Below are 27,329 nucleotides of genomic sequence, written 5' to 3' on the forward strand. Positions count from 1 at the left end.
GAGCTGCAACAATGCCTGGCAAGTCTGATGCTCAACTCTCCCATAGGTTGCAAGTTTGGTTGGCAAGTGATGGCTTTCTTTCCATTCAGAGCATCAGCAGCAGTTGTTGCGACTGAAGTGACCGAGCTGGGCAGGCCTTTTTATTAAACACTCACAGAACCAAGTACACAGGAGATAAGGAACAGAAAAGTCTTGAGTTTTACTCCAGCACTTTAACAAGTGTAGAGTGGTAAGGGCTTTCTCTCGGATACATCTGCTGTGCTGTATACAAATGACATCAGTGTGGTGCTTCAGTGAATCACATCTCTACATTACCCACTATGAATACACACGTAACTATGGGCTTCTCACTTCGCCTCAGCCAACCTTTTAAGTTTGGGAAAAAAGATCAACATACCTTTTGTTGAATCCAATCTTAATGATTTCTAAAGTGAAAGTCTTGCATCTGAAGAAAGCAAAAGGCAGCAAGCTGCTCTTAAGGCTAAGGGACACTTGTCCCAACTCTTATTGTGCAGGGAATCCATCAGGTAAGAACTGTGAACTCGTGAGCAAGTAGGTCAAAATGGACATTTAGGTTTTGCTATATCCTTCATCAGGAGGCCAAGTAAACTTTAATCCTCTGGATTTATTCAAGTCATCTTTGGTGGATGTTATTTCTGTACCTTTTCCTCATATCCTGGAATTATTTGCCCTGGAGTTACTTCCACATTGACTGATTTTAAAAGGTTTAAAGTGACATATACATCATCGTGTTCCCCTAAACTTCCCAAGCATTTATATGTGAGGTCTTCATTAATCCAGGTCTGTACCAAGTGTCCCCTAGCATCAGGGTGCCATTGATGTTTTTAAGCCTTTATAGTACCTATTTTATTTCTACTGTGAGACAAAAATAATTTAACTGATCCTATGTAATCACGACAAGAGATTAATTAAAATGCCAAGATAGGAAACAATTTATTATAGAGAGAAGAAAAATTTCTCATCCAAAATATAGAAATCTGTACAACTTTGCCACAATCAATATACATGAACTGTACAAATTTACACCAGTTCATAATTTACCAAATAAAAGATGACTAACAAAGTTCACAAAATAGATGGTGGTTTGTGGAAAAGACTTTTACCCAATTAAGAACAAGGAAATTACAAACCAGACCTCCACTTTCTAAAAATAAGAAGTTTACTCAGTCTTAGAAAACTACAAGCTAGCAAATGTACAGATAGCTGGCTGGTGCTAACACCACAGTTCAGACAGTGTCTTTATATGGTCTTTTTAAAGCCTGTTGCCATGGCAGATTCTGATCACTTGCTACTTTTGAGGCCAATGTAAAGATCTGACCATTTCCCCAGGTCATTCTTACTAGTTTATCTTATGTACATTTATACATATTTGTAAGTGCTAGGTAAAAGTCTGAAAAATAAAATTTCCAGTACTATGGTGTTCATAAGTCTTGTTACTGAGCTGCCAAAAATGCTAACAATTAATAAATGTAATAGTGCAAATTTACTCTGCAAGACCTACTGCAGAGAATCACTTTATAAATACAGATTGGGGTTGAAAATTGGTGTAGAAATTAAGTCAGATGTCTTGGAGAAACTGACACTTCCTAGATCTTCTTACTCCCTAGCAAGCTGCAATCATTTTGACTCACAGGCTATTAAATCACTGAAAGGTACTGTCCAAACTATGGCACTGTCACTTTAAAAGTATACCACTCTAACGTGTGCCAGATCTTCACAGCTGTGACATGGTTTAAATTCCATAATCCATCCCCAGAGGTGCCCACCCAAAGTAAAAACCAAATTTATCCATCCATTTTAAGGTGATCCATCCACAGACTATATCTTAACCTGATACAGTCATCATATTGTAGCTTTTGGAAGGGCTAGTTCTGCCCAAGAGAAGTTCCTCCTTACAGCTTATTCTGCTGTCTACCATTTGCATGTTGGTGTTACTTTGGCTACCTCCTGCTGGTGCAGCTTCGTACAGCACACAGATGGAGCCATCCTCTCCAATGCGATAGGACACTTCGTACGGGTCAACCCAGAGAGTGAGTTCGCTCGGAAGAAGCTGAAACAGTTCCTGACTGCTCAATCCAATCCGCTGTGCTGCCTGTCCAATGAGAGGATCCATTTTATGGTTGATCCGGATACATCGGTAACCTGATCCCTTGCATGGCTTTTCTGGGAACCAGTGGTGTTTATAATGTTCTATAAAATAAAAAACAAACATTATCCTCCTTAGTTCTGTATTCAAAGATACTTGCAGTGGTTATCGGTCTCTTGCAAATTTCACACCTCAAGATCTTAAAATGCTTATTATTTTAGCATCAAGTGACTTGAAAAATCATTATAGGCTTTATTTCTGCCGATGGTTTACGTAAGTGCAATGTCCCTTGGGAGGCACTCATGTACAAAGTTACTGTTTTGTGCTACTGTATAGAGAACAACGTCCACCACCGGAAAGGAGTGAAAAGCAACCTCCTGGCATTCTCAAAAACAAGTACAAAAAATACAGAAATTATTACATATGTAGCAGAAAAACTCAAGAGCTTCAAAACTTCACAAACCAGAAAGGAAAAAGACCCTTTCCAGCATCCTCTTGAGATCACACCCATGGTTAGCTTCTCACATTCTAAGAACACCCAAAAATAACTAGGGAAGGAGCTGGGCAGCATTCACCGACTGACTCAAGCTGTATTTCACCACTGCTCTTCCCAGCCTGTTTTCCATGGCGAGAAACCAAGGACTCCACTTACCTCCGGAGTTTAATCCCACCCAAAACCCTACCGATCTGAGGGTACTGTAGCCACTGTCGAGCCCACTGGGACGCAGGGCTGGCATTAAAAACCCACAGGGCAGCGAAGGAACCTTCGGCATTCGCTCCTAACCGGGGCTGTGGGGCGGCTAAGAGACGCTTCCAGAAGAAAGGGGAACCGAGACTCATCGTCCATCGATGAATTTTACTTGACAAAAAAACAACTTCGGGCCATTTTCCTTTGTGGAAATCGGGCGGTTGAGCCCTTGGCGCGGAGCTGAAGTCCGGGCTGCTCGAAAGCTTTGTCTAGGGAGCCAAGGATTGCGGGGGGAGGGAGGGAGAGAGGGAGGGAGGGAGCTGCCTGCCTGCGCGACGCCCGAGCCCCTTTTGTTTACAGCCCGCTCCTGCCGCCCGCACCCGCCCGAGCTGCCCGGCACCGAGCGGCCCGCAATGGGCAGCCACGGCCGCGGGGCTGCAGCCGCTCGGAGGGGCCGATCTTCGCCTTCCCCCTCCGGCCGCCCGCGGAGCCGCCGCACCGCCACCAGCCGTGCCCGGCAGCGGCCCGCGGCCGAGGGGGAGCCCAGCCGCCTCACCTGCCAGCAGCTCCTGCAGGCACTGGCTGAAGGTCTGCAGCTGCCGCTCGTTCATCAGCCCCTTGGTCCGCAGGAACTTGGAGATGAAGCCCACGGCCGCGGCGATCTCACGTATCATGCTGGCCCGGGTGTACAGGGCGGGATGCATGGAGGCGGCGGCGGGCGGCAGCCAGCTCTCCGGGTCGGCCGGCGCTGGGCGGGACGGGGCGCGGGGCGAACGGCGCGGGACGGGACGGGACGGGACGGGGGCGGCGCGGCTCTAACTGGGCGCGGAGCGGGCGGCGGAGCCCAGATCACATCCCGGGGGCGGCAGCCTCCGCCTCCTCTTCCTGCGGCAGGGGGGCGGCGGCAGCAGCGGCGGCCGCGGCAGCGCTCCCCGCATTTCCTGCGGCGAGGGGCGAAGGGAGCTGCGCGCCGGCCGCCGTCTCTTATAGCCGCAGCCGCCCGGAAGTGGCGTCACGGCGCAGGGGGCGCGCCGCCGCCAATCCGGCGATCGCACCATCGTGACGGCGGGCGGCGGGGCGGGGCCGGCCGGGGCGGGTGACGTAATCGGCTGTAAACAAATAGAGCCGGGGGCGCGCGCGGGGGGTCGGCGCGAAGGGTCGCGTGCCCGCGCGAGGGCCGACGCGGGCCGGGGCGCGCGCCGTTCCCGCGCGCAGCTCAGCGGGGCGGGCAGGGCGCCGAACGGCGGCGGGGCCGCGCGGCGTGCGCGAGCGGGCGGGCGGGGCTGCGGCGCGCGCGGCCGCGCGCTGTCTCCGGGGAGCGCGGAGCCACGTCAGCGGCGGGGGCGGGCGGGAAGCGGGAAGCGGCGCGCGGGGGGCGGAGAGGCGCTGTGGCGCTCGCTGGGCCCCTGCCGGCCCTGTGTGCCTGCGCGCCGCCGCCTCCCCACGCAAGGGCGGCGCGGCAGGACGTGGGCGCTCCCGGACCGCCGTTCGCTTATGCCCGCAGGCAGCGGAGGTGATGCGTCCGTGCCCCCGCTGCCTTCTCTCGGAGCGCAGGGGTGCTCCGGTGACACCGCGCAGTGCCCGGCGGCCCTCACGCTTGGGAACCGTGGCTTTCCGAGCGCGCCCACGGCGGGGTGTCCGGGCGGGCAGCCCCGCAGAGCGAAGCCCTTCCCCGGCAGCCGGCGGCGCAGGGCCGTGCCGGAGCGGCGAGGGGCGCGCTGTGCCGCGGCTCGGCCCTGCCTGCGTGCGGTCAGCACCAACACCGGCTGGCCCTGCGCGGCACCGGCACTCTGCGCGTTCCGCCTCGCTCTGTGCTGTTAGCCCGGCTGCCCTAGCCCGAAACCCCTGGCGGGACTGGGGGATCAGCTAGTGGCTGCCAAGAAGAGTGTCAATCTCAGGCCTTCAGTGCTGTGTCTCCCTTTTTGCAAAACAAAAGCAGAGACAGAAAGAAGCGGCAGAAGTTGTCTGTTTGGTTGGCTTGTTTTGGTTTTGTTAAAAACACAAAAGTATAGCTTCTTTGATAGAAACCTTATTCTTTCCCAAGGGTATGTGCCCTGCCCACATGCAAAGCTACAAATGAAATACAGCCTGATGCCTGATATTTGCATGTACAGAGTTCTTACAGTCAACGATCAGAAATCAGCCCAACAAAGGCACACATAATGCACGATTTCTTTTTCAGTGAAAATAATTCAGTAATGAAATAGATAAAGTTACACGTGTAAAATAATTTGAATAAAAGATGAAAGTACATGGTTTGTTTGCTTATCTGCAGTGTGAAATCTAACTGTTTAGTGTTTTTGGTCTTTTCTCTACATAGGGGATCTATTCCATCTTGGGCTGCCAGCCTCAAGGGACTCTCTTTGACTCTATACACAAGGGAAATCTGCAAAACACCTTCAAAAGATAATCCTGAGAGCTTAAACTCACAGCTTTACTGCATACTAAAAATGTTGATGTGTGGTTTAGAGCACAGTCTTGCCCATTTTCCCCCTGCTAACTTCTGAGTATTACATTAACAGTCATGAGCTGACCCTCTGTTCTGTGAGAAGGGAAGAGCTGCCAACCTGGCCGGTATTCTTGCTGCTCCTTAGGTGCCAGCCATCCTTTCTTCTCAATGCTGCTGTGGGATATGTGAGGTATACCCAGAACTGCCATTTCTGCTCTGTTCATAGGTTGGAAAGTGCTGTGCTCTTTCAAACCTTGAAGCAGCAGATGCTTCTCTTCCCCCTCACAGCAAGGTCCACTGTCCTACTGCAAACTCACTTACCTTGTGCAAAAGCAATATTCAAACATCACAGTTACAGTAAAATAGTTGCTGGAAATACTTCAAAAAACAACAAAAAATAGTGTAATGTTTGCCACCTTTGCTTGGACCTGAGCTTGATTATCTGGGTCACTTTCTCATCTCTTCTACTTAGCTCCATCTAGAATCATGCTCAGAAGGAGTTTTAGGAACTCTCACGTATGTAAGTGGTCTTATACAGTAGCACCCCAAAACATGAGGTTTAAAGAGCTCTCCCCAGCCATAACTGCTGTGGGCAAGCAAGGCTGTTCAGATTTGTATCATTCCCCCTGAACTGTGCTTTTAAGAACATAACGTGGCAACATGTACTTCATATCACACTCTATGAGAGGGGGAAAAATTTAAAAGATCCTATTGTTAGCTTTTTTCCTCTAAAAAAAAAGAAAGCTTGCTGGGCCATGAAAGAGTTTCTCTCAAATCTCCTGCAAAGCCAGTAAGTTCAGAACTCTTTAGCAATCAAGTTTTCATAGTTCCATTGATTCCACGTGGTAACAGCTTGTATAGAAACAGTCTTGTCTGTGGAAAGGGTAAACCCTTGTGCATACAGATCCAGTCCACTGGTGAGCAATGAACTGCCTTGGTGTTCATTGCTTGCAGCCATCAAGCTGTTCAAGTACAAATTTAAGGCCAGGGCTTGAGATACCTGCCAGGAGGATCTCATCGCTATCCGTGGGCATGAATGAACAGGGTAGCTGGAGCTGCTGATGCTAAGAACTGTCTTGTTTTCCCAGTCTAGACACATCCACTTCCATCTCAGCACTCTGGTGGGACAGCAAAGGAGCTGCTGCCATTTCCAGCCTGTGAAATTCTCCCAGAAATCGTCATCTTTAATGTCTACAGGCTCTTATTAATGAGGAAGACTTTGGCATGCAGCTCACCGGATCAAGCAAAGTCAACTTTTCTTGATAGATCTTTAATGGACAGCATCAGGACAACTGTCCATGCTGTATCCTGTTGCTGGTTTGTAACTTTGCTTCCTGCCAGTTGCCAGCATGTTTCACTGATCTGTCATGCCACACTGAACTTGTTTGGCACTTCTACATTTTGGGATGTATGAAATGTTTTTTTTTTCCTCTGGCCAGGTCCCAGCTGTCTACTCCTGTCTCTGCAGCTCCAGACAGAGGAGCAGTTTGCTGGGTTAGTAGTGCAAGATGCTTACTGATACCTTAATGGCAGGGTGCTGAAGAGGATAAATGTAAACATTTAAGAACTGCCTTTTTCAGCCCATCTGATACTCTGAATGAAGCAAAGGCCCTAGGGGGAAAAAATAAAGAAAAAGAGTATGTGATCATGTAATTAAAGACTAGATCATAATGGATATGCACGGAAGGGTTGAATTAAGGTTATACTGGCATCCCAGCTTCTGATATTTCCTAACTTTTAAGGAATACAATGCAACCTTTACAACATGTCTTTTATGTTGTTTTGGCAGGAACTGTTTCTTGACATTGGTTTGGAGAGAGCCTAGCACATGGTGAGTTCTGTCATAATGGAAATAAGCAATAGAAATACACTTTTTTTCTGTGCCATACACACACATACACACCCTGCAACTATTGCAACATGCTCTTTTCACAGCTTTTTCTGAAGGAAGCTACTGAGTGTTCTCTATGGTAAGTGGAAAGATTCAAGAGTTCAAGTGAGAAGAATTAGAATTAACTGATGTTTTAAAAATTTGCTCTGGTCTTAGGGTCTGAATTAGTATATATTTGTTTATGAAAATAAATACACTACATATTCAGCATGGATATTTTTTCTTGTTTGAGAAATTATTCCTGGCAGAATAAGGAAATGCAAGAAAGTGTGAAAGCATTATAGGCTTTTTATGTGGTATCTTGTTAAAGCCTTTCAGTATAAAAAAAGTGTTAGGTCTCCTCTTCCTGTTGGCATTGTCAGTTCTAGATAAGTTTTCACATTGTTTGGCATTGACCTAATTAAGACATAACACTTGAGAAATAACTGGCATTTGTTTCCAAAAAGCTGTATATGTGCCTTAGATTGGCATAAGCTTTCTCTCACCTGTAAGCTGAAGAGTACTGATTGCAATACAAAAAATACGACAATCCATTCTATGTATAGAGTTTAGTTTTGGCGTAGGTCAATATAATTTAATTGCCACAGTATTTTTATCATTTAACAAGTATTTGAAAATGTATAAGAGGTTGCTTCTTTTATTTTTTTTCTTTTTTTATTTTTGGAGAAGAAAGCTTTCCATGGGATGCCTAAAACATTTTTCAATGTTTTAGCCCTTTTCAGTCTTTGCATACACAGTTTCAGCTGTAGTGACATTAAGCTGCTGTTCCTGGAAGCAGATGTAACCCAGAGTCTGTAGCCAGCCCTGCATGTCATGCTGCTCCTCAGGGCACCCCACAGCCTGGTTGTGAGTTCTCACCTTCTGTAAAGTTTTCAAGCAGACATTCCTCAAGCTACAGTGCTAATGTGGGAGTCCTCCCTGGAAAAACTTTTGTTCCATGGCTTGGCTGTAGACAGAGCCAGCAGTAGCCAGTCCCCCTTGCTGCAGGTGAGTGCCCTTACCTACCTTCCAAGGGAGTGTTGGCCCTAAGGCCTTTTTTGCCTGGAGCCTTGAGAGCAGGCTGTCCTTCCTGTTGAATGCCCCCAGAAATGTTTGGGCTTGAGCTCAGGCTCAGACCTGGGCTCAGAAATGTCATATGGATCCAGCTCACTGGCAGAGCAACATTCTGCAGCTAGGAGGGAGTAAGGACTTTTCAGCTCCCATCCTAAGCCTTTCTCTCAACCCAGAATTGCAACACTGTACATAACTGCAGTGTTGGAGCAATGTGTGTTTCATCCTGAAAAAGTGTGGGGGTGAAGTCAGTCACATACTCTTCCAAAATGGAGAAGTCTTGTATCTGAAAGGATAAGAGAGACTGGTATGAGTCAGAGAAAGGGCAAAAGTCTGATTTGCGACCACACTGGGAACTTCCCTCTCCCTTCAACATGCTCCTGCTTACATGCAAACCCACACGCCTGCAGTCTGCCTTTCTAAATTGGTCTATCAGGCAATGAATTCCTCAAACCACTTCTCACATAAGTAGAGCCCTGTTTAAGCAAGTGTGACTAGTCCTGTAAGCCAGAGTCCCATTCTGCAGTCCAGCAATCGTTTAACAAACATTTCTGCCACTGCAGGAAGCTCAAGTGGGGATGAAAAGACTCAGAGGGGCAAGGGCAGGCTGTCAGCATTGGTTATAACTATGGCATGCTCATTTCAGGAAAACCATCTCATGACATCCTAAAATGACAAAACTCTGCTACAGTTACTCCATACAGAAAAAGGGTTGCTCTGTGGGGGAGACGCTTGATTTCAAAGGGGCCACTCACTGAGAAGATATTCCTTGTGGCGTGAGCCTCAGGTGGCAAAAGCCAGAATCTGGCCAGGACAGATTCAACAGAAGGCTTTTCAGGCTTTTCCTATGCTAATGCTTTGAATTCAGCAAACAGCAAGTGACAGCATGCACATGTAGCAGATAAAAAGCAAATTCAGAACATAGTATTCTGTTTTGATTATAAAGATGATTTTTTTTCCCTAAATGGGGTAGTAGCAGGTGTGGCAGCACATGGAACACTTGTTTTTTAAATAAAGAAATCATTGTTTGGATCCAGTAAAAACAAAAATTTAAGAAGACAATAGAAACAAATCATTTGCAAGCTTGTCAATAGAGAGAACTCCTCACAACATAACCATTATTACACATGCAGGTTTTCATTTTTATGAACTTATGAATAAAACAGGAGAGACTAATATAGATGAGATAAACAATCAGACATTGCAATCCTGAATGGAAGTCATTAGCAATACTATTAAAGTGAAAGTAGCTTGTAAATGAAAAGAATTATTTAACTGTTTGTTGTGCTCTGCAATGAGATGATGTGGTCTCAGATTCCAAATTTTTACCTTTCCTGTAGTTTTTTGTAGTAAAGAAGGGATGGGAGGGATGCTAAAGAGGTTTATAGTTCTCTGTTTCTCAAGGTTGTTTTTTTTCTGGACTGCAGTATAATGTTAGGAAGACCTGAAATAATTTCAAGCTCCCTTGTCCATAGTGGCTGTAGATGGGCTCTTGCACTGCCTGGTGACTGCGAGAGCAGCCCGTGTTGGTCAGCACGGGGCTCTCTGTCACCCTGTGGTCAGGCAAAGGAAAAAACAGGAATTTTTTTATGATACTTTTATAACGCTGTTTTCTGACTATTAGAATTAAAACTGTGACTGTCTATAGATTTTAAGTGTCAAATCCATTAAAATACTTAAAGATTTTAAGAAACCAATATGTTGGTCTCACAAGTATTTTTTCCTTAGTATTTACACCTCATGTACTTTGATTTATGATGTAATTAAAAATCTAGAGATATTTTTAAAATCCTTTAATAAACATCTGGGAAAAACCCCTTTATTTTCCAATGATGTCATAAAAATTTCTTAAGCAGCTTTATTAAGATTTGTGATTTGGAAATCAGGTAGACTTTAAAATAGATGGCTCCTTTGGACCAGTTAGTAAGTATTAGCAACAAACCTTTGCCAAATCTGATTTAAAAATGCCTCAAAATAGCAAAACATGGAGATATAATGATAACACTGCAGATTTTAGGCCAGGGCTGCACAGACTACAAAGGATATTACCTACTATGCACTTACTAGGACAGAAAAGAGTAAAACAGTGATTGTAATATTTAGCTAGACATACGCATGTACCTCACTACACTCCCAACATCTCTTCACCAAAGCTGGACATGGGGTTTTTGGGCTTGTAAATCAGATGTCTCTGCATGTGTTTCATTTAGAGCAGGGTGTGGCTTTGGAGGTCAAATTAATTCATTTTAGCTGGGTTGTTGTATCCTTTTATTGTGGTCTGTCTATCTAAATCTGGCATATCAATGCAGTGAATATTTTGCTGCAAGAACAGGCACTTACCCTTTTTTTTTTTTCCCTCATTTTTTTCTAGCCAACACTTGCCACAACTTAGTCACTTTTCCATTGTCATTTGTAGTCATGGCACTGCTTCTGTTACAGCTTTTTTTCTCTTTGCAATGGTATCAACTCCAGCATTTTAATCAGTCTCAGACAGAATTCTCAGGACAAAATTAATATAATTAGTTCTCTAGGACAGATTTGGCAGGCTGAGGGAACATCACATAGAGAGTCTGTGTATTACCTTCCTTTGAGTACTGAGTGATTTTCGAGATATTATCAGGTGGGAAAAAAAAATTAAAATCACAGCTACACAGTTCTTACTTGATTGTGTAGCTGTATATACAGTGCTGTTCAACTGCATTTAGGTGTGAACAGTTCAATCATGCTTGTGTAAAAGTGTAGTCACTCATCCCTTTAATGGGATTGCAGTGTGTGTCACATGCTGAAAATTGAGCTGTTTGGTTGCTCCCCATGCAACTTGAATTCTTTCCCCAGATGTGATGAAGAAACCTGGACACTCAATAAATTACTTTCCTAAATTCAGTCATGTGAGTAATGTCCCTGACAATGATGAGATTATCCTTATAATTGCAAATGAACAGGGTTGTGATTTTAGGGCACATAACCCAAGACTTTGAATATCAGAGCTCCCACTGGTTTTGCTTCTTTCTGAGACATGTGCCAGAAACTGAGGAACTTGCTTTGTCCTATACTGCCTATAAATTGCCTATTACTAACAAAAAACCCTAAAAGATCAAAAGACCAACCAACCAAAATCAACCAACCAATCAAAAAAAAAAAAAACAAGGAAAAATAGGTTCCCGTTTTTTAATGGCACTATTTTACAGGAAATAAGAGCTATCTGATAGTTTATACAAGTATCTTATATGAGCATGCTTGATAACACTAGAAAAGCAGGGAAAGGGGCCTAAATACAAGCAGAGACAGTAATCTACAGTTACTTCACAAAAAAAAAGAAATATTTTCTTTCTTTCCCTCCATTTTTTAAAGGAAATCAGAAAAGGCTAATGAAAATAGAAACAAAAGCCTTGAGAGTAGAAACATACACCTCTAGAAAATTAGGCCATTGGTTCTGACTTAGATTAACCAGATGTCTTAAACTGTGATAAAAACAAGAAAAGCATAGATTTTCAATTTTAAAAAAGGAAAAGAAAAAAAAATAGGGATGTATAGCATTTATTAATCAAAAAATCCCAGCCTTTTGATCTAAGTCTTTTCGTTTTCTGCTTCTAACAGCACCTTCTGTGACCATCTCCCCCCTCTCTTCCCCCATATTTGTGCATCTCTGATGCATTTTCAGAGAGAGAGGAACAAAAGCTGCTTGATACCTCTCTTACAATAGAAAGGAGATGTGCCTGGCTGTGTGGGAGGAGCTGCTCAATTCTTCCATGTAGTGCTGGGTACACATGCTTCGAGTGGCATTAAGTGTTCCTGGGAGCAGGGAACAGAGTGTTCCAGCAGGATCTAACATACAGGCAAAGATAGAAAGCCATTTTCTTCACAACTATGCAGTGCATTAGTACATGATCCCAAGCTTGCAAAGGATGAACCTACTGTTTCAGAACTTTTTCTTTTCTTTTTCGCATCTTAATTCACTTTTAAATTATTTAGGAGGACTCTGGGGTTTTTTTGAAACATGATTTTTAAAAAATTCACTGCTTTATGAAAGCCTGCTTATAAAAAATTATGTAAGAAATATAGCAGTTGTATAACGCATCCCTTGAGGAACTTCATAAAATGTCCCTGCAGCCACATTTTCCTCCCTTTGGGTTTTTGTGTCCCACAACTCATCTAGCAGTAAGTGGAGAGGGAACAAGTAGAAATCCATTTGAGATAACAGGGGAGAAGGGAGACCTGAAGTCATGTGCATCTCCACTCCGGAACAAGACCACGGGGCTGTGCTCCACCCGAAGCAGGTGGAGTCCCAGCAGCTGTCTGAGCCCAGTCTGGTGCCACGTCACTGCAGCCAGCACTGACCTGAAACTGTGCTGCTTCATACCAAGAAACCAACATGAGCAAGGCCAAGGCAGGGAAAGTCGGCAGCACATTCCTTCCCTCCGCGTAGACATGCCTTTATTGTTTCCACTCGGTTTTGTTACCCTGGAGCTGTAGGGTATTTCCTGCAGAGTCATCTCCTCCCACCAGCTCAGAGCTTCAGTCTCATCTATCAGGCAGCATGGTTTCAGTAGAGCTGTGCCAGAGCTGGTGATGCCAGCACCCAAACACTGCTGTTTCACATAAGATTCAAAAAACCAAAACACAATAACAACAACAAACTTTCCCAATTGTCCCCCTTTCCCTGAAATTTCCAGATCTGTTCAAAACTACTTCCAGGTGTGGGTGCATACCCCCTGAATTTTCTTTGCTGATATCACAGTACAAAGACATTATTAGGGATGTACTGGAGTGATCAGTTGCTCAGGGTTGAAGAGAGCACTAGTTACAACCCTCAGCCTAACACAACACCTATGAGGGTTCAGTATGTTGTGAAGTTTTGATGATATGAAGACTCTCACTTTCTTTGGGTGCAGGTGGAAATTTCACCTTTTGCCAGACTGGAGTGCATTAGATAACTGTGGATCACATTTCATTTTTAATACAATAATCTCAAATCTGTTTGACCCTGTGTTTGTAAATGCCATAAACTTGTTTTACATTCCCAGTCCGACTATAAAGCAGTTAAAATGACCACAGAAATGCCCATTTCATCAGTGGAGGTTTTAGAACAAAGGTGGCAGCAGTTTTACCACTCCTGATGAAGGTAAACACCATTCTTTGTGAAGACAGATGAATAAAAGATTACCTGTAGTAAATAAAGTTATGGATGGTCACATAAAAATGCAGTAGTGTTGCTCATTAACTCCAAAGATTGGAGACCAAACAGCTGTTTAATGGAGGGTGGAAGAGAATTTTATGTGCACTCATTTCTGAAGCAAATGAAACAAAGGTAGTGGAATATTTTTGTTTTATAACTGCCATGAGTTCTCTCCAAGTATTTTTATACTTATTGTTACTAACTTCTTCATTGACCATGTGTCAGTCACATTAACTCCTTGAAAAGAAGGTGGCCAGCCTATTTAGCCATATCTTCCTCTTCTGGAAGCATAAGGTCAACACACTGGCATGCACTAACATCAGCAGTTTGCTGGTGCTTACACATTCTAAATCCAACTTGCTCTCTTCTGGTGTCAGAGGAGTTTTGCCATGAGATTCTGTGGAAAGATTCTTCACTGTGTTGAATGACTTAGGAGCCTTGCCATTAAAATTTACCAAGCCTATTTCCTTTTTTTTCACTTGGTGGCTTTTAACCTATTGGCTGACTTTCATGCTTTTTGGTTTTGTTTGGGTTTTTTTTCTCAGTTTTAACTGACAATGCATTAAAATGCTGGTAAATAGATGAGTATGAGATCAGGAGTTGTGGAGAGGCAGAGTCCAGAGGATGCTTGTTAGGAACTGTATCTTGTCAGTGGTCCTTTAGCAGGTAGCACAAAGTCCTGTGAATTGAGAACTTTCGTTACTCTATGCACATGACAAATGGGTTTAAAGGCCACCAGATTTATTGGAATACTGAAGGGTCACTTCAAAGGTACTTAGACACATATATTATTGAAAGAACAATTAGTTTTATTTCTAGGGTGGCTGAATGAACTGATTTTTCCTTGGAAATCAAACAACACAAACAGCAACGAATACCATGCCTATGCTGATTTGCATTATTTGAACCCCTCTACTAATACTAAAAGAACTAAGACTGATTTTTAAAAATTGGTCCCAGAATAGTTAAAGTTTTTAATGGTATATTTTTGTTACAAAATCCAGGAAATGTTAATTTTTAAAAACCTGCAGATTACAATATGGATTACAGCACTGATAAAACACATTCCAACAAACACTTTCTTTGATTTAGATGCAAACAGATATTAAATGCTAAAGAAGTTTGAAAGTGTTTTCAGTTATCAGAATTTGAAGCTTTGCTGTTAAAGTGGGACGATTCTATTAACACAAATAGTCCCACTCTTTAAGAGGACTAAATATATTCCTACTTCCAATTTCAGACACACAGGTACTTTCAAGAGAATCAAGTAGGTCTCCTAATGGCCAAAAAAAAAAAGAAAAAGAAAAAGCACTTTTCAACCTGCCAGGACAGAAAGCGAGGACAATGTATAACTGCAGAGAGTGAAGCATTTCAAATTTGTTTAGGTACATAATTTGTACATCCCAGAGCTCATAAAAGATGAGTAACTGTTTTCACATCCACTTAGAAAAGCCATTTTGAAAAAGAAAAGAAAAATAAAGTCAGCCCTTTCCTCCTTTCAGATTCATGCATGCTCTCCCATCCACGTTCTGCTTGGCCCCAGTTCTGTCTCCCCTCTGGAGAGCCCCGTGGCTGACAGGACAGAGGGAAATCAGCCACCTCAGAATATTTTTGCTGCTTGCTTGTGGCAGCTACAGCAGCCAGGCCACTGGTGCAGTGGAGGATCTGGGCTCTCAGCAGCAATCAGGTCCCCCTTGCAGCTGATAATGTGGCTGTCTAAATATATCCATGATTAGGGCTACCCTGCATAGATTAAAGTCACAGCTCTGTATCTCCCAGCTGAGGCACAACAGTTGGCCTGATGACAGCACAAACATGAACTTGATGACCTGTTTTTTCAAACTGTTTTTTAGAGCATGCTTTAAATGTACTGGGTCACTGTCTGTAAGAGTGGATCGCAACAAATGTAATCCCTTCTCCACGGATGGCTTCCTTCAGTTCTGTAAATTGTACTAGGGTGGAGCAGGCAACATGATTAGGAGGTCATCTCTTTAATTTTTCAGATGCCTCTAAGTGTGCCACCTTGTATTTTTAACAGCAAAAAAGCCAAAATCAAAAACAAATGGTAAAACCCACAAAAAACAGCAAAAAAACAATTTTTGTATCAAGCTTTAAGCAAATCTCAAATTCAAGCATTTCGTTTTATCACCACTATAGTTATGATGCATAAGATATCCTGTTTTGTTGTAATGCCACTTCTTATGCAGGGGCCTCTTTTAGCAGTCTTACCCATTTCAGGGGACAGAAATTGATCCTGTGATCTTGAACAAGCCATTCTAATTGCTTCTCTGTCCAGAGCTGAATGTAAGGCATTGCTGCCTTCACAAACAGGAGTCCCTTTGCTCTCTCTCAGAAATTCCCAATATAATTATGGAAGATTCAATTCTTCATGCATTTTTCCCTAGGCAATGACCTGCTTTGCTAGTATGGCAAAATCAACTGCAATTTTTTCATCTGGAGGATAACAAAGTTGCCTTATCTTTCCCAAATAAATTGGGAATTGGGAAACAAGAAAAAAAAAAGACCTTATTCCTTTAATTGTTCACTATTTTAGCATGGAGTTATACACAGGGGAGCCTTGAAACTTCTTCCATGTTCATACCCTTTAATTCAATTAGGGCCCTAAGCTAAAGCAAAGAGCTAGCAAGAGTCAGATACTATTGCTACTGATAATGTAACTGCCAAAAAAATTAATGGCATATAAACAATTCAAGTAGCCTTTTTGTTATGAGATTCCCCTTCCAAAGCAGGTTAGTTTGCCTAGGAGATGACAAAATTATTGATGAATTCCTGACTGACTTTCTTCAGCCCTTGATTTAAAATAGGCCACTGGATTTAGGCACTTGAGGTGCAAAGAAGTATTTATATTTTCTAAATGGCTTTCTGTAGTCTGAAGAGATCAATTGCATACATTTTACTTGCATTGCCTGCATTTGGAGCCTAGGGGGAAAACAAAAGCACAAATAATGGATTTATTTAGATGGAATTTGAGATTATAGTCTGAGGATTTCAGACACATTTGAAGGATGTGTAAGAGGTCATGTAAAGATCCAATGATATGTGAGGTTTCTTGTGGTCAAAGTATTGCCTGACAAATGTGGGACTTTACAGAAAATGGAATTTAGGCTTAAAAAACAGATAGTTTTATCTTCTCTCACTTTTCAGTCTCAAGTATTGAATAGGATCAAACTGTTCAGAACATTCCCAGAGAGGAACTCATAATGGACTTGAAAGCAATGACACATTGGCAAACTGGTTAGCTCATCATCTCCCTGAAACTCTTGAGTCACAGAATATCTGAAAGTGTGAAGTGGGAGGAATCTTCTCCTTATACAAATGTCCAACCTCCTTCTTAGGACAGCAGTGTGGGTCCTGTCGTTTATACGAGTTTCTTCTGCAGGAGCATTGTATAAGAAGTAATTCACTTTTAGTGAAAAAGCTGGCTCTTGGACTTTACTACACCTCCTTAGTATGTCCATGCTGCCTGACCTCATTAATCTTGTTTTTCATGATCACTGTACTGTGCAGTTATTCCATTAACATATTGTAGTGCTGCCCGAGGCTTCTTTAATGTATGTTCTATTTTATATGTATGTTCTAATTTATTTAGGCATTTGTAGTGCATTGACCACTGTAGGGTTTACCTTTCCATGGGCAAATGAGGAGAGCATATGGCATGGAACAGTGAGCTATTGACTGTGTTCATGGGAAGCCCTGGAAAAGGGCATGGATATTCTGGCACAGAAATTCTTCACACCAGCTCAATTAAAAAAAAAAAGTTTAAAAAATTCAACAATTTTCCACATACAGAGCCCTTTATATGTATTTAAGCCTATGGATACCCTGTGCTGAAGGAAGAGAAGAGAGAAAGTGCCTATAGCCTACAGTAGGTATTTAAACCCCCTAACAAATTTGGGATCCAACTCAAAGAATAGATGTTGCAGAGCTCAGAAGCAGACCATGTTATATGGTAATGCATTGAGCAACACACAATTCAATCACTGTACATTCTGTTTTCTGTCATTTTTAGAGGGAACAATAGAACTGGCCAGATCCAGCAAACCAAGCAAAAAGCCATGACAAGGCGCTAACAGAAATAGGACTTCTTTCCATGAGATCATCTCTTCTGCATTTTACATATATACATACATTTCCTTGCTTGGAAAAAAAGGTCATAATTTGGTAATCCTTTTTTGCTTACTAAATGTGTACATGGTCTCTTTCTTTAGGAACACAAAAAAGCTCAAGATGTCAACTGACAGAACTTAGAAAGCATGAGAAAAGTCTTTCTAAACTACACTTTGGTTTAACATATGTTGGGGGAAGTTGAGAATCACATATAAATGATTTTGCAAGAATATATAAAGCATAATCTACTATTAAAATATTTTAATATTGAATTGTTTCATATCTAATCCTTAACAGCATCTTAGTTTTTTTATTAACTGTACTTAGATGAACAAAAAAAGAGAGAAAGCCATACGCGTCACTGTTTCATTCTTACATCATCAGTGTTTAAATTCTATTCCATGTTTAGTGGATAATCATCAGATGGTACCTGTAGTACATTCTGAGTTGTTTTTCCTATTTTAAGAAAAATATCAACATTTGATGACAATTTTCAGAAAGGGTTAGTGTCTCTGGGAGCCAAATTTGAGACCCTTTTTTAAACAGCTGTTCCCATTGTTACTGTGAGTAGAGTTCACACCCTAAAAAATCAGCAGGATAGTAATAGTAAGAAACTCACGCCAAGCATAGGAAAATTAAAAATCAGCCAGTGCCTTTTGCTTAAGCCTTAAAACATCCACTCGTCTCCAAAATAAGCCAGGACAGCACTGCTCAAAATAATGAAAATCCAGCCCAAGCTTGCTCTAAGTACCTGTCACCCCTCTGTGGCTGTCACTACATGTTCAGTTACTGTAGGCACAGGGAAGACACTTTTAAACAAGGGAGCTTTTAAACAAGGGAGCAGTTATGAGCTCACAGCCCTGCCTTGGCCATTTGTCCCTTATTAACTGCATGGAACAAGGCAATTGTGAAAACAGAGCTGAGTTCTGCTAGAAGGGTAAGAATACCCTGAAAGGCTCAAAAGCTTGTTCAAATTGTTTTATGGCAACAAAGTAGCCTTTGAAACCATTTGAATTACAAACAGTGAAAGTTTATTGTTAAACCAGTCATTGTTTCTGAGCCATGGGGGGCATATGAACAGGGAGAGAAGAGCTGGAGCCAGATGGAGGAGGGAGTTCCTTACTAGCGTGTTGCCTTCGTGGCATCTTAGGCAACCCAAAGATCAGATACTTGCTGGGGAGAGGAGAGCCCTCGAATCTTCAGGATTTATTTAGCTACCAGTGCTGATCAGCCTGGTGCTGAGCCCAGGCTGCAAGGGGAAGGGGATGCTATGGAAATATGAGAGGGGGGGATGTAGAAGTATTTACTTTCCTCCCCAGATGCATTTTCATCTACAGTATCACACAAAACTTCATCCTCCCATGTGATTCTGACTTCAGTTCTAGGTGGAGCTTCTGGAGGTGAGGAAATACTGAGAAAGTGTTGAAAGACAGAAAGTACTGTTTACACCTTGTATGTCCTGAGGGAACTGAGTTCATCTTCTCATGGCTGTAAAACCTAGGTGCACAGCACAGTGCTGTGCAGCACCTACACCACAGGATCATATGGACATTGCTTTGCTGCAGGACTGATCCTTTCCACTGGTTCAGGTCAGGAGAGAGAACACATCCTCCTGGGGAGAGGTTCCAGAAATAATCTTGTATAGTGCACAGGGAAAAGAAGTTTAAAAACTCCTGTACATGTAGCTCCCTGTTATGATCCAATTATTAAGGTTCTTTAGAAATACCTCTGCCCGAATTAAGGTACAAACGAGACCATATGCCAGTCAATAGTATAAGTTTTATTTGATAGAAAATATGAGAGAGAGAGGGAAGAAAAGAGAGAAAAAGAGAAGTAAGAAAAGAGGTGGGGGGGACAGAAAGAGAGAAAGAGAAAATATCACCATCCATGGATCCCAACGATGTTGCGTTGATCCTCTCCAGCCGGTCTTCTCGGTGGTGGTGGTCCCCCCAAAAGCACAGATTCCCATGGGTTAATATACACTCAGACCAGGGGCAATGTCCAGGCATGTCCCCCCGGGGGAGGGGCAGCCTCTAGCCGCAGACTCTGCTTGCATCATCTACACTCCTGTGGTGCCAGGCCTAGCACTCTGGGGGGTCTGAAACCCCCCCACCCCCACAAACCCAAACAACCACACCCACAAACCCCACCCCCCCCACCCCAAACCACCAAACCACACACCCACACAAAAAACAAACCCACAACCACAACCACCAAACCCACAACCAACAACCAACAAAACAAAACAACAAACAAACACACCACACTCCCCTAACATGAATGACCAGATCTCCAGAGCAAATGAGCCAATCCATCATTCCATCTGCAATTCCAGCCTGAGACAGATTCTGTGTCCGCACAGAACCCAAATACAGCCACTTGTCCCAGGGATAGGAGCAGATCAGCCCTAAGTCCCTGACAATAACCGTACAAGTGCATTCTTGTAACAGGAAAATGTTATTTATTCAGAAGCTGATGTCCAGAAATTATATGAGTGCTGGCTGATCCAAGTAAAAAACTGCTATTTGCAAGTTTGAATAATTGCCATATACTTCTGCTGAAAGGACACATCATAAATGAAATTATTTCTTATTCCAGCAAATTACTTCTTATTCCTGCTTCCAAACAAGACAAAAGCACATTATTGGGCAACAAGTAACAACTTCAGCTCCAGATAGGATATAAAGAAACCAACTGTGTGATGAAACGTGGGAAAACCTGTATAACCACATACATTACACAAAAGAAATTAAGAATTTATACCTCTTTCACATAATGCAGTTGCTCACAGGAGGAAGCAGACAACAATACTGTATTCACTGAAGCTTTAGGAAGACATTATTTTCACTCTGCTTACAACAGACAGTTGCTATCAATGGCCTAAAGGAAACTGTAGGTGTTAGCTAGCCTCACTGTTGTGGCTTTGACTGCCAGTTTTTTATCATAGTAAGGTTGTACATGCTTGCCTGCACAGCTAAATGTCAAACTCCCTACATGCATTGCAACGCAACTGGGTCATGTTAATGAGATCTTCAAAAGTGTGTCTTTAGGTATTCTCCCAGCCAAACCAGCTTTAATCAAAGTCTTTCCTCAGCTGCATTCTCAGTAACAATAATACATACAGCTGTACTTTCCTCTTACCCTCAGTGTTGTCAGAGCTCTGCCTTGACGGTCTGAGATAAAATGGGTACACACAGGTTCAAGCAAAACAACACCGGCTCTTATTTCATGAATGTCAGGACGTTTGTCTTTGGAAATGTGTTTGAGTTGCTTATTTCCTGTCTGAGCTTTGTGGAGGTGTCTCACAGTGCGACTTGGGGTGAGTGAGTGATACTGCATGCAACAAATATATGCCCAGGTCATTGGTATATTTGCAAATGCCAACATATTCATTCCCAAAATAAAAGAACTTAGAACAAGTTCTATCTCTATTTACACGGACTTTTTTTTTATTCTCTTTCACCTGACATGAAGTGGTACCAAAGTAAAAGCTGTATGCATGGTGGAACTTAATTCAGAAATAAAGCATGTGACTACTTTCATGACATTATTATTTTGTATGATCTTTAAGTTACTGAATGATTATGCAAGAATTCAGACATCCATACAGTATTTGCCAAAACAAATTTCATATTGTTTTCTCTCTCTCTAACATCCAGTATATAATTTCTGACCTATATAAATGGCATACAAAAATGCCCTTCCATGCCTTTTCCAAAGTTTAATCCAACAATCAAAGATGACAACAGCATAGATAAGCACAAAAGTCAGCCAGCTGCACACTAGCACAGACATCTCTCACGGAGAAGGTGGTAACACTTTTTTACAGAAGAAAGGCCGATGTGGAGTAATGTTTGCTTTCCAGTATATGTGTTCGTAACTGTTTTGCATTGCTCAGTTTAAAACAAAATGAAACAACTGCTGCTAGCACGAAGACAAGCTTCAAGTGACCCTTTTTTTTTCTAGGTCATAGTTTGTTATCTTGATGTAACACATGCACACAGATCTGCTCTCATATGCAGAGGTAAATTTTCTAAATATTAGCAGATTTTCTAAGTGCTCAAATGCTGTCGTTACAAAGACTGTTCTCTAAGACAGAAGGAACATTTTAAGGCAAATGTAATGATTTTTCTTAAACTACACTGAAATTTTGCCCTCAGAGGCTAAGGACAGGGAAAGCATGGAAAGAAAAAAAATAAGGACTGCTCTTTGGGAAGGGGTGGCTGGATTCCAAGGGCATAAAGGAATACATGTCAGAGCAGCTGCAAATGCTTGAACTGGGATTCAAACACATCAACCACAGCCCTCATGGTGATTAAGGAAAAAGTTAACTCTCTGTAGAAAGATCTATTATTTATAATGTGCAGTGCTCAGCACTGTGCAACCAAGGAGGGAAGCACCAACTCTGCTCCTTTTCTCCACTCTGACATTTATCAGTAGTTCTTGGATCATTCCAAGCACACGCTGCACTTGAGGCTCAGACACCTGGTTATACCAGCTTTCTTAATCATGCATTTTAAATGTATTCCTCCTCTGATTTTATACTTTCAAACCAGTTCAGCTATCACCTGATTGCAGTTTACACACAACCCTAATCAACATATTACAGCTTGGGAACTGCTGTGCCATGTCATTCCATTTAAAGGAAATGAGCTGTTCCTGTAATGCATCCGATTGCCTGATCACACAACAAAGTCAAACTCTCAAGAAAAAGAAAAAAAAAAGAAGAAGAAGAAAAAGTAGATATTAAACACTTTTTGAACAGTGCAGCCATATGAGGTTAAGCTTTTCCCACCCTCTCCATAATGCTGCTCACACTGTGCCTCTGGAAATCTGTGCAGCTGTGCATCCCACTACCTGGAATCACTGGGTTGGTGAGACAGGATCTTGAAGCCACTGACATTGGCTTTCAATACACTCCTTATTTCTAAGTAAATATTCTGCAAGCATGTGATTTTTTGGCACTGCCTTAACTATTGTGGCATTGCCCTGAAGGACAGACTAACCCAGTTTATAGTAAGTGTATTTAATAGTACAGAGCTCTATAGCTTGTCTAATAGGACTTTAACCATGGCTTTGTAAATGATTTCAAAATCAAGTTGCAAACCAGCAGGAATTATTTCATTGGCTATTTTTTAAGTAATAATTTGAAGGTTGCTTTGCAGGTTTTTGTTTTTGTGAAGCATACATGTTTATTTACCTGTAAGCACATTTGTGAAGGCATCAGATTTAATTTTTGGTTTTGAATCAGAACACAAGTTTCTGTTTAAATAAAGATTTTTATATTGAGCTTGCTCAAAATATATGCAGACAAGAGGAAGACAGACCAACTGACTGGTCCTCCCCCTCCTACCCACATACAAAACCCATATACTGTGGCCAGATTGTAAATCCTGTTTCAGAGGGAGGTAATTTCAACTTCTTTAGTTTATGTCCAGCACATTTGTTGTGTTTTATGTCAATGGCAATGCACTACAGAAGGGAGATTCAAATGTTTAATGTCAAACATTTAGTTGTGTTCTTAGTAAAGGACTTCAGGTTTAGTTTGTGTACTAATAATGAAACGTGCTTTAAATACATCTGTTACTCTGTCAGTGTTTTAAAACAGTAAGAAAAATTGCTGTCTTCAGGAAGAAAATAGCCCTGAAATTATTCAATGTGGACAAAAATTACCCAAATAGTTCAAAGGGTTTCCTAACAAAACCAAAACCATGCCAATTTTTCGTCTATGACCAGCATTTGGACTTGGTATTGTGTAAGGTGCATATGCTTCTTTCAAAGATTCCACACTGGATTTTTGCTACATTTCTTGTCAGCAATTGCATAACCAAATGATGGGAAAACTGTGGTTTGACAGTCTAAGCAAAATCTAGAGACTTTGAAAAATGATGAGACCAGGACTACAAAAACTGGCCCAGGGTCAGTCTCCAAGTACAGAGTATTAAGGACCAGCATACTGCTTCTTGCTGGATACAAATTTCCTTTTATTCCTGCTCTTGGGGAACAACAGATAGAAAGTGATTTTGGAATCCAAGCCATTAAATATTATGATTGCCACAGTAATCTTCTTCCCAACGATTTTGTTTGGGTGGTAATGCTATTCCAATTCCCATAGTAATTCTGCTTTTTTGTGTCACATCTGGAGCATGGACAATGAGCTAACCCCAAATAACAGGAAAGTACAGGTTTGTATATGCACATCACTGTCTGTTTTTGTTCATTGATATTCTTTCAAACAGTAAAGAATAATTTTGTTAGCATAGCCATCGACAAAAACACAAGAATGGAACTATTAGATTACATAAAGTAAAAAAATGTATTTCATTGTCCCATTGTATGCAATTCTGTCTTGTGTATGTAAGATGCAACTAAATGTTGTTCTTAACTGTTCTTTGAATGGGATTTCTAAGGGCTATTAGAAAACTGCTGAAAGACATTAGAAATGCAGAATGGATGAGGCCAGTAAATCAAGGGGAAACACAGGTTTTTTCCTTGCAGGCTCACCTTTGATGAACCAAGATATAACTTTGATGTATTTATATTGGCCTGGGTGTGGTCATGACAATTGAAAGTATTCCACTTTCTAAGTGAGCATGAAGACTTTGCCTCTCTCTACAAACATGACCAAGTGGCAATTGCAGTATCAGAGCTCTGGTGTTTAAGAGTCCCTCAAATACTTGGTAATGCTTGTGGAGACAGCAAATAAGATGAGATTTTGTTTACCCAGTATATTTAAGGAAGAATCAGTACTCAGGAGACAGTTGTCTGGACCAGGGCAACAATGCTAAGTGGCCTACCATCTGACAAAGCTGGTAACATCAGCATAGCCCCACTCACATCAGCCAGACAAAGCTTCACAAAATCCTAATTTTGCCTCATCAGCAAGATATTATTTTTGTCAGGACGCAGACACCAGAAAGGTGGTACACAGATGGAAAGTAGGTGAATCAAAGGTGAGGAGATATGAGAGGAAGTGTTTAGTCACTCTTGTTTCTTGAGGATAAGATTATCTGAAGTCATGCATTTTCAGTTGTTTATAGATGCATATTACTATTTGGTTCAAATATTTACTAGACCCCATCAAATAATCAAGCAAGTGAGAATTACTACTGTTGTTTTCAAAGCTGATTACAGAGGACAGATATTGCTTGTTAATCTTTCCCATTCCTTGATTATACATTTAGAAGATATACTCCTGTATCTCTTTTCAGAGCACAGATGCTGAAACCACAGGATGTCATTTTAATCCTCAGTTACTGTCACAGCTACGGATCCAACTGGTTTTATTCCAGGCAAAGCACAGCCAACTGCAATATGTCTGCTTGGGGTAACTGTCATCAAAGCAAATAATATTTTAGCTGACCCATGCACAAAATAAATCCCTCCCTTTTAGATATTAAGCTGATAGTGTCTCATCACCTTACATGATGGGAGAGGTAGGGGCAGATTGGGAAAAAGGTGTTTTTAGTCCAGTTTTGGTACCAGGGCACAAAATGTGGGGCTTATGTGACTTGAATGGAGCCAGACTTTGACCCTGGCCAGCAGGGAAACACAGCTATTGAGCTACTGCCAGAGCTGCAGATGACTCTAGCACTTTAACTCTGAACCCATTAGAGAAAAAAAAAATAGCTCCTGAATTTGACAAAGTTTCAGCCCCCAGGCTGTAGCAAGACTCAAGTGTGCTGAAAGAGCAGCTTTATGTAGTGATAGAGAGCAACTTGTATGATGGCAAGTGAGAATGCAAGCACATTTAAAGCATTTGCTTCAGTTTGGAAAAGAAACCTAAAGAACATACTTCTTGGGTTCAAGCCTTTAAAGAAAATATTGATAGCATATGGCTAAAAATGGCTAGCATATTTTAAAATATTTCTTAAAGTAACAAGGGGGAAGCAGCAGTTAAACTGATTCTTCATTAATTAACAGAGCCCTGGAAATGAAAATGTTTGCCAACAAATAATTAAAAACATATAAGCTAAACCATTTTTTGAACTTGAATAATTTCTTCAGTTTAAAACTTTCTGATTAAAACATGACAAGCTGTATTAGAGCATCCCAGCTACACATTACAAGATTCACAGAGAAGAATGTATCCTTACTGTGCTGAGTACTGGAGGATGTCTATCAGCCAGCAGCACGTGTGAGATCTTTCTGCTCCTACAGGTGTTCACACAGTATTTTTCCCTCAACAGCTGGAGAAAGGGCTGAAAGCACCCCAAACCTCCTGCAAGACCATATTTCTGCATAAACACAAGCTGCACACATGTGCCTAGCAGGCAGGTGCACACCTGCCCACACACTCCGCAGTGTTTGGCACTGTTTTGGTTTATCATCCCAAACCGCCTCTTGATGGTGTGGGGAGTAAGCTGTGGCAGCAGAAGCTGAGGTGCCCAAACCAGGGGCTCCTTTCTATGTAGTGTGCCAGGCAGCAGAGCTGGCAGCTGTCTCTGCCAGGGCAGTAGCCCTGTGCAAACAGCCGGTGAGGAACACACATACCCTGGGCGTTAGTCACGGTGCGCCGTGGGCTGGCGTGTGTTCACACAAGCAGCATAAAAGTCAACAAACCCATAAAAACCCTGCCCCTTGGTCTCAGGTGAATGTATCCCAGCAGGAAGATCCATTTCCCATGGGAGAGGAGGGACTGCAGGACAGCTGCCAAGCTCCCTTTGGCCTTCCGGGGTGGCACTGTCTGCCACTGCCAAACCCTCCCTGCTGAGCAGACCTGCAGAAAGACTGGTCCTGAAGCCACCCATGCCCTCCAGCTCCAGCCCAGCCCTGAGTCCACTGACGTACAGCTGTGGGCCACACACAGAGCAGTGCCTCAAGAAATTCCCACGGGGCTAAATCAAAGAAGAAAGGGACATTTCTGCTCAGTTTTCCCCATATTGTTAATGGTGCAGAGGCAGCATGGTACCCTTGCACCATCAAATCACCACCCCAAACCTTTTTCCTTGTTTCCTCTCAGTCCCTTCAGCACTGCTCTTTATCCTTTCCATTGTGGAGCACTTGACCTTTCATGGACCAACCCACAGCAAAAAAAGAAACTTGCATTTCTTATAAGCCTGATGCAGACCCCCAGATTTACTTCTCTACTGTAAATCAAACATTGCTGAAGACCCTGGAGCAAAAAGTGCCCTAGAGATACTTTGCAATCTTCTATTGGTGTAGGGTATTTCCCAGCTAAGATTTCTCCTGAGAAATGAAAAAAGGGTACAAATGAGGAACATAAATTAATTTACAACAATTTAGTAAAGCAATATCAAGCCATTGGAACCCTTTCATGAGCCTCCATGACTCATGTCTAAACAGGCAGATAAAGTGATTCATCCTGCAGGGGAGTCATGTTTAAATATGCTGCTGCTATCACACTTCCAGCCCCAGAACAGCCACTCCAATGGCTTTTCTCATCCTGAGACACCACTCATCCAGACAAGGAGCAATGCAAGTTCCTTCACACTTGCAAACTTGACAGTAAGCAGACTGACACTACAAGGCAGATGGATAAAATCGAATCAAAAGAATCCCCTTTACAGCTGCTCTAGGTGATGGCAGGGGGAGGAGGAGGAGGAGGAGGAGAAGGAAGAGGTAACTGGGCTCACTCTTATGCTTGCATTCAAGTGAGCATTTTGCCTTTACACTTCACAGATCCCTGTGAAATCATTCCACATAAACTTAAGAGGACATCATCCAAAAGATTTTAGTCATGGAGACGTCTAATAATTGGTAACAATACCACAGCTGGGAGATCTACTGCCAAAGAACCAATGTTTTAGACATATGTTTCATTTTCAAGAGATGGAGAGATGCTGCCTATTTTATGTCTATTGATAAAAGAAAGGAAAA

The 27,329-nt window shown here is 42.4% G+C and overlaps 1 protein-coding gene and 1 long non-coding RNA gene across 3 annotated transcripts; one reads left to right on the forward strand and one right to left on the reverse strand.

The window, feature by feature from the left end:
• Positions 1-929: 929 nt before the first annotated feature.
• Positions 930-3,499, reverse strand: BTG1 (BTG anti-proliferation factor 1). Its single transcript, XM_085046435.1, has 2 exons — positions 3,352-3,499; positions 930-2,211 (listed from the first exon to the last, which is right to left on the reverse strand). The coding sequence occupies exons 1-2, from the start codon at positions 3,497-3,499 to the stop codon at positions 1,847-1,849; spliced, it is 513 nt and encodes a 170-aa protein (XP_084902561.1). The 3' UTR covers positions 930-1,846.
• A 588-nt stretch (positions 3,500-4,087) lies between these two features.
• LOC146443533 (uncharacterized) lies at positions 4,088-27,329 on the forward strand. 2 transcript variants are annotated; one of them, XR_014848126.1, is made up of 4 exons: positions 4,119-6,738; positions 7,034-7,214; positions 21,456-21,513; positions 24,701-27,329. It is a non-coding gene; the product is annotated as an uncharacterized LOC146443533 (long non-coding RNA). The 2 variants fall into 2 exon arrangements; XR_014848125.1 differs by having other exon boundaries at positions 4,088-7,214.

Source organism: Lichenostomus cassidix, chromosome 1Aa, assembly GCF_008360975.1.
Source record: "Lichenostomus cassidix isolate B80296 chromosome 1Aa, HeHo_3.0, whole genome shotgun sequence".
NCBI lineage: Eukaryota > Metazoa > Chordata > Aves > Passeriformes > Meliphagidae > Lichenostomus > Lichenostomus cassidix.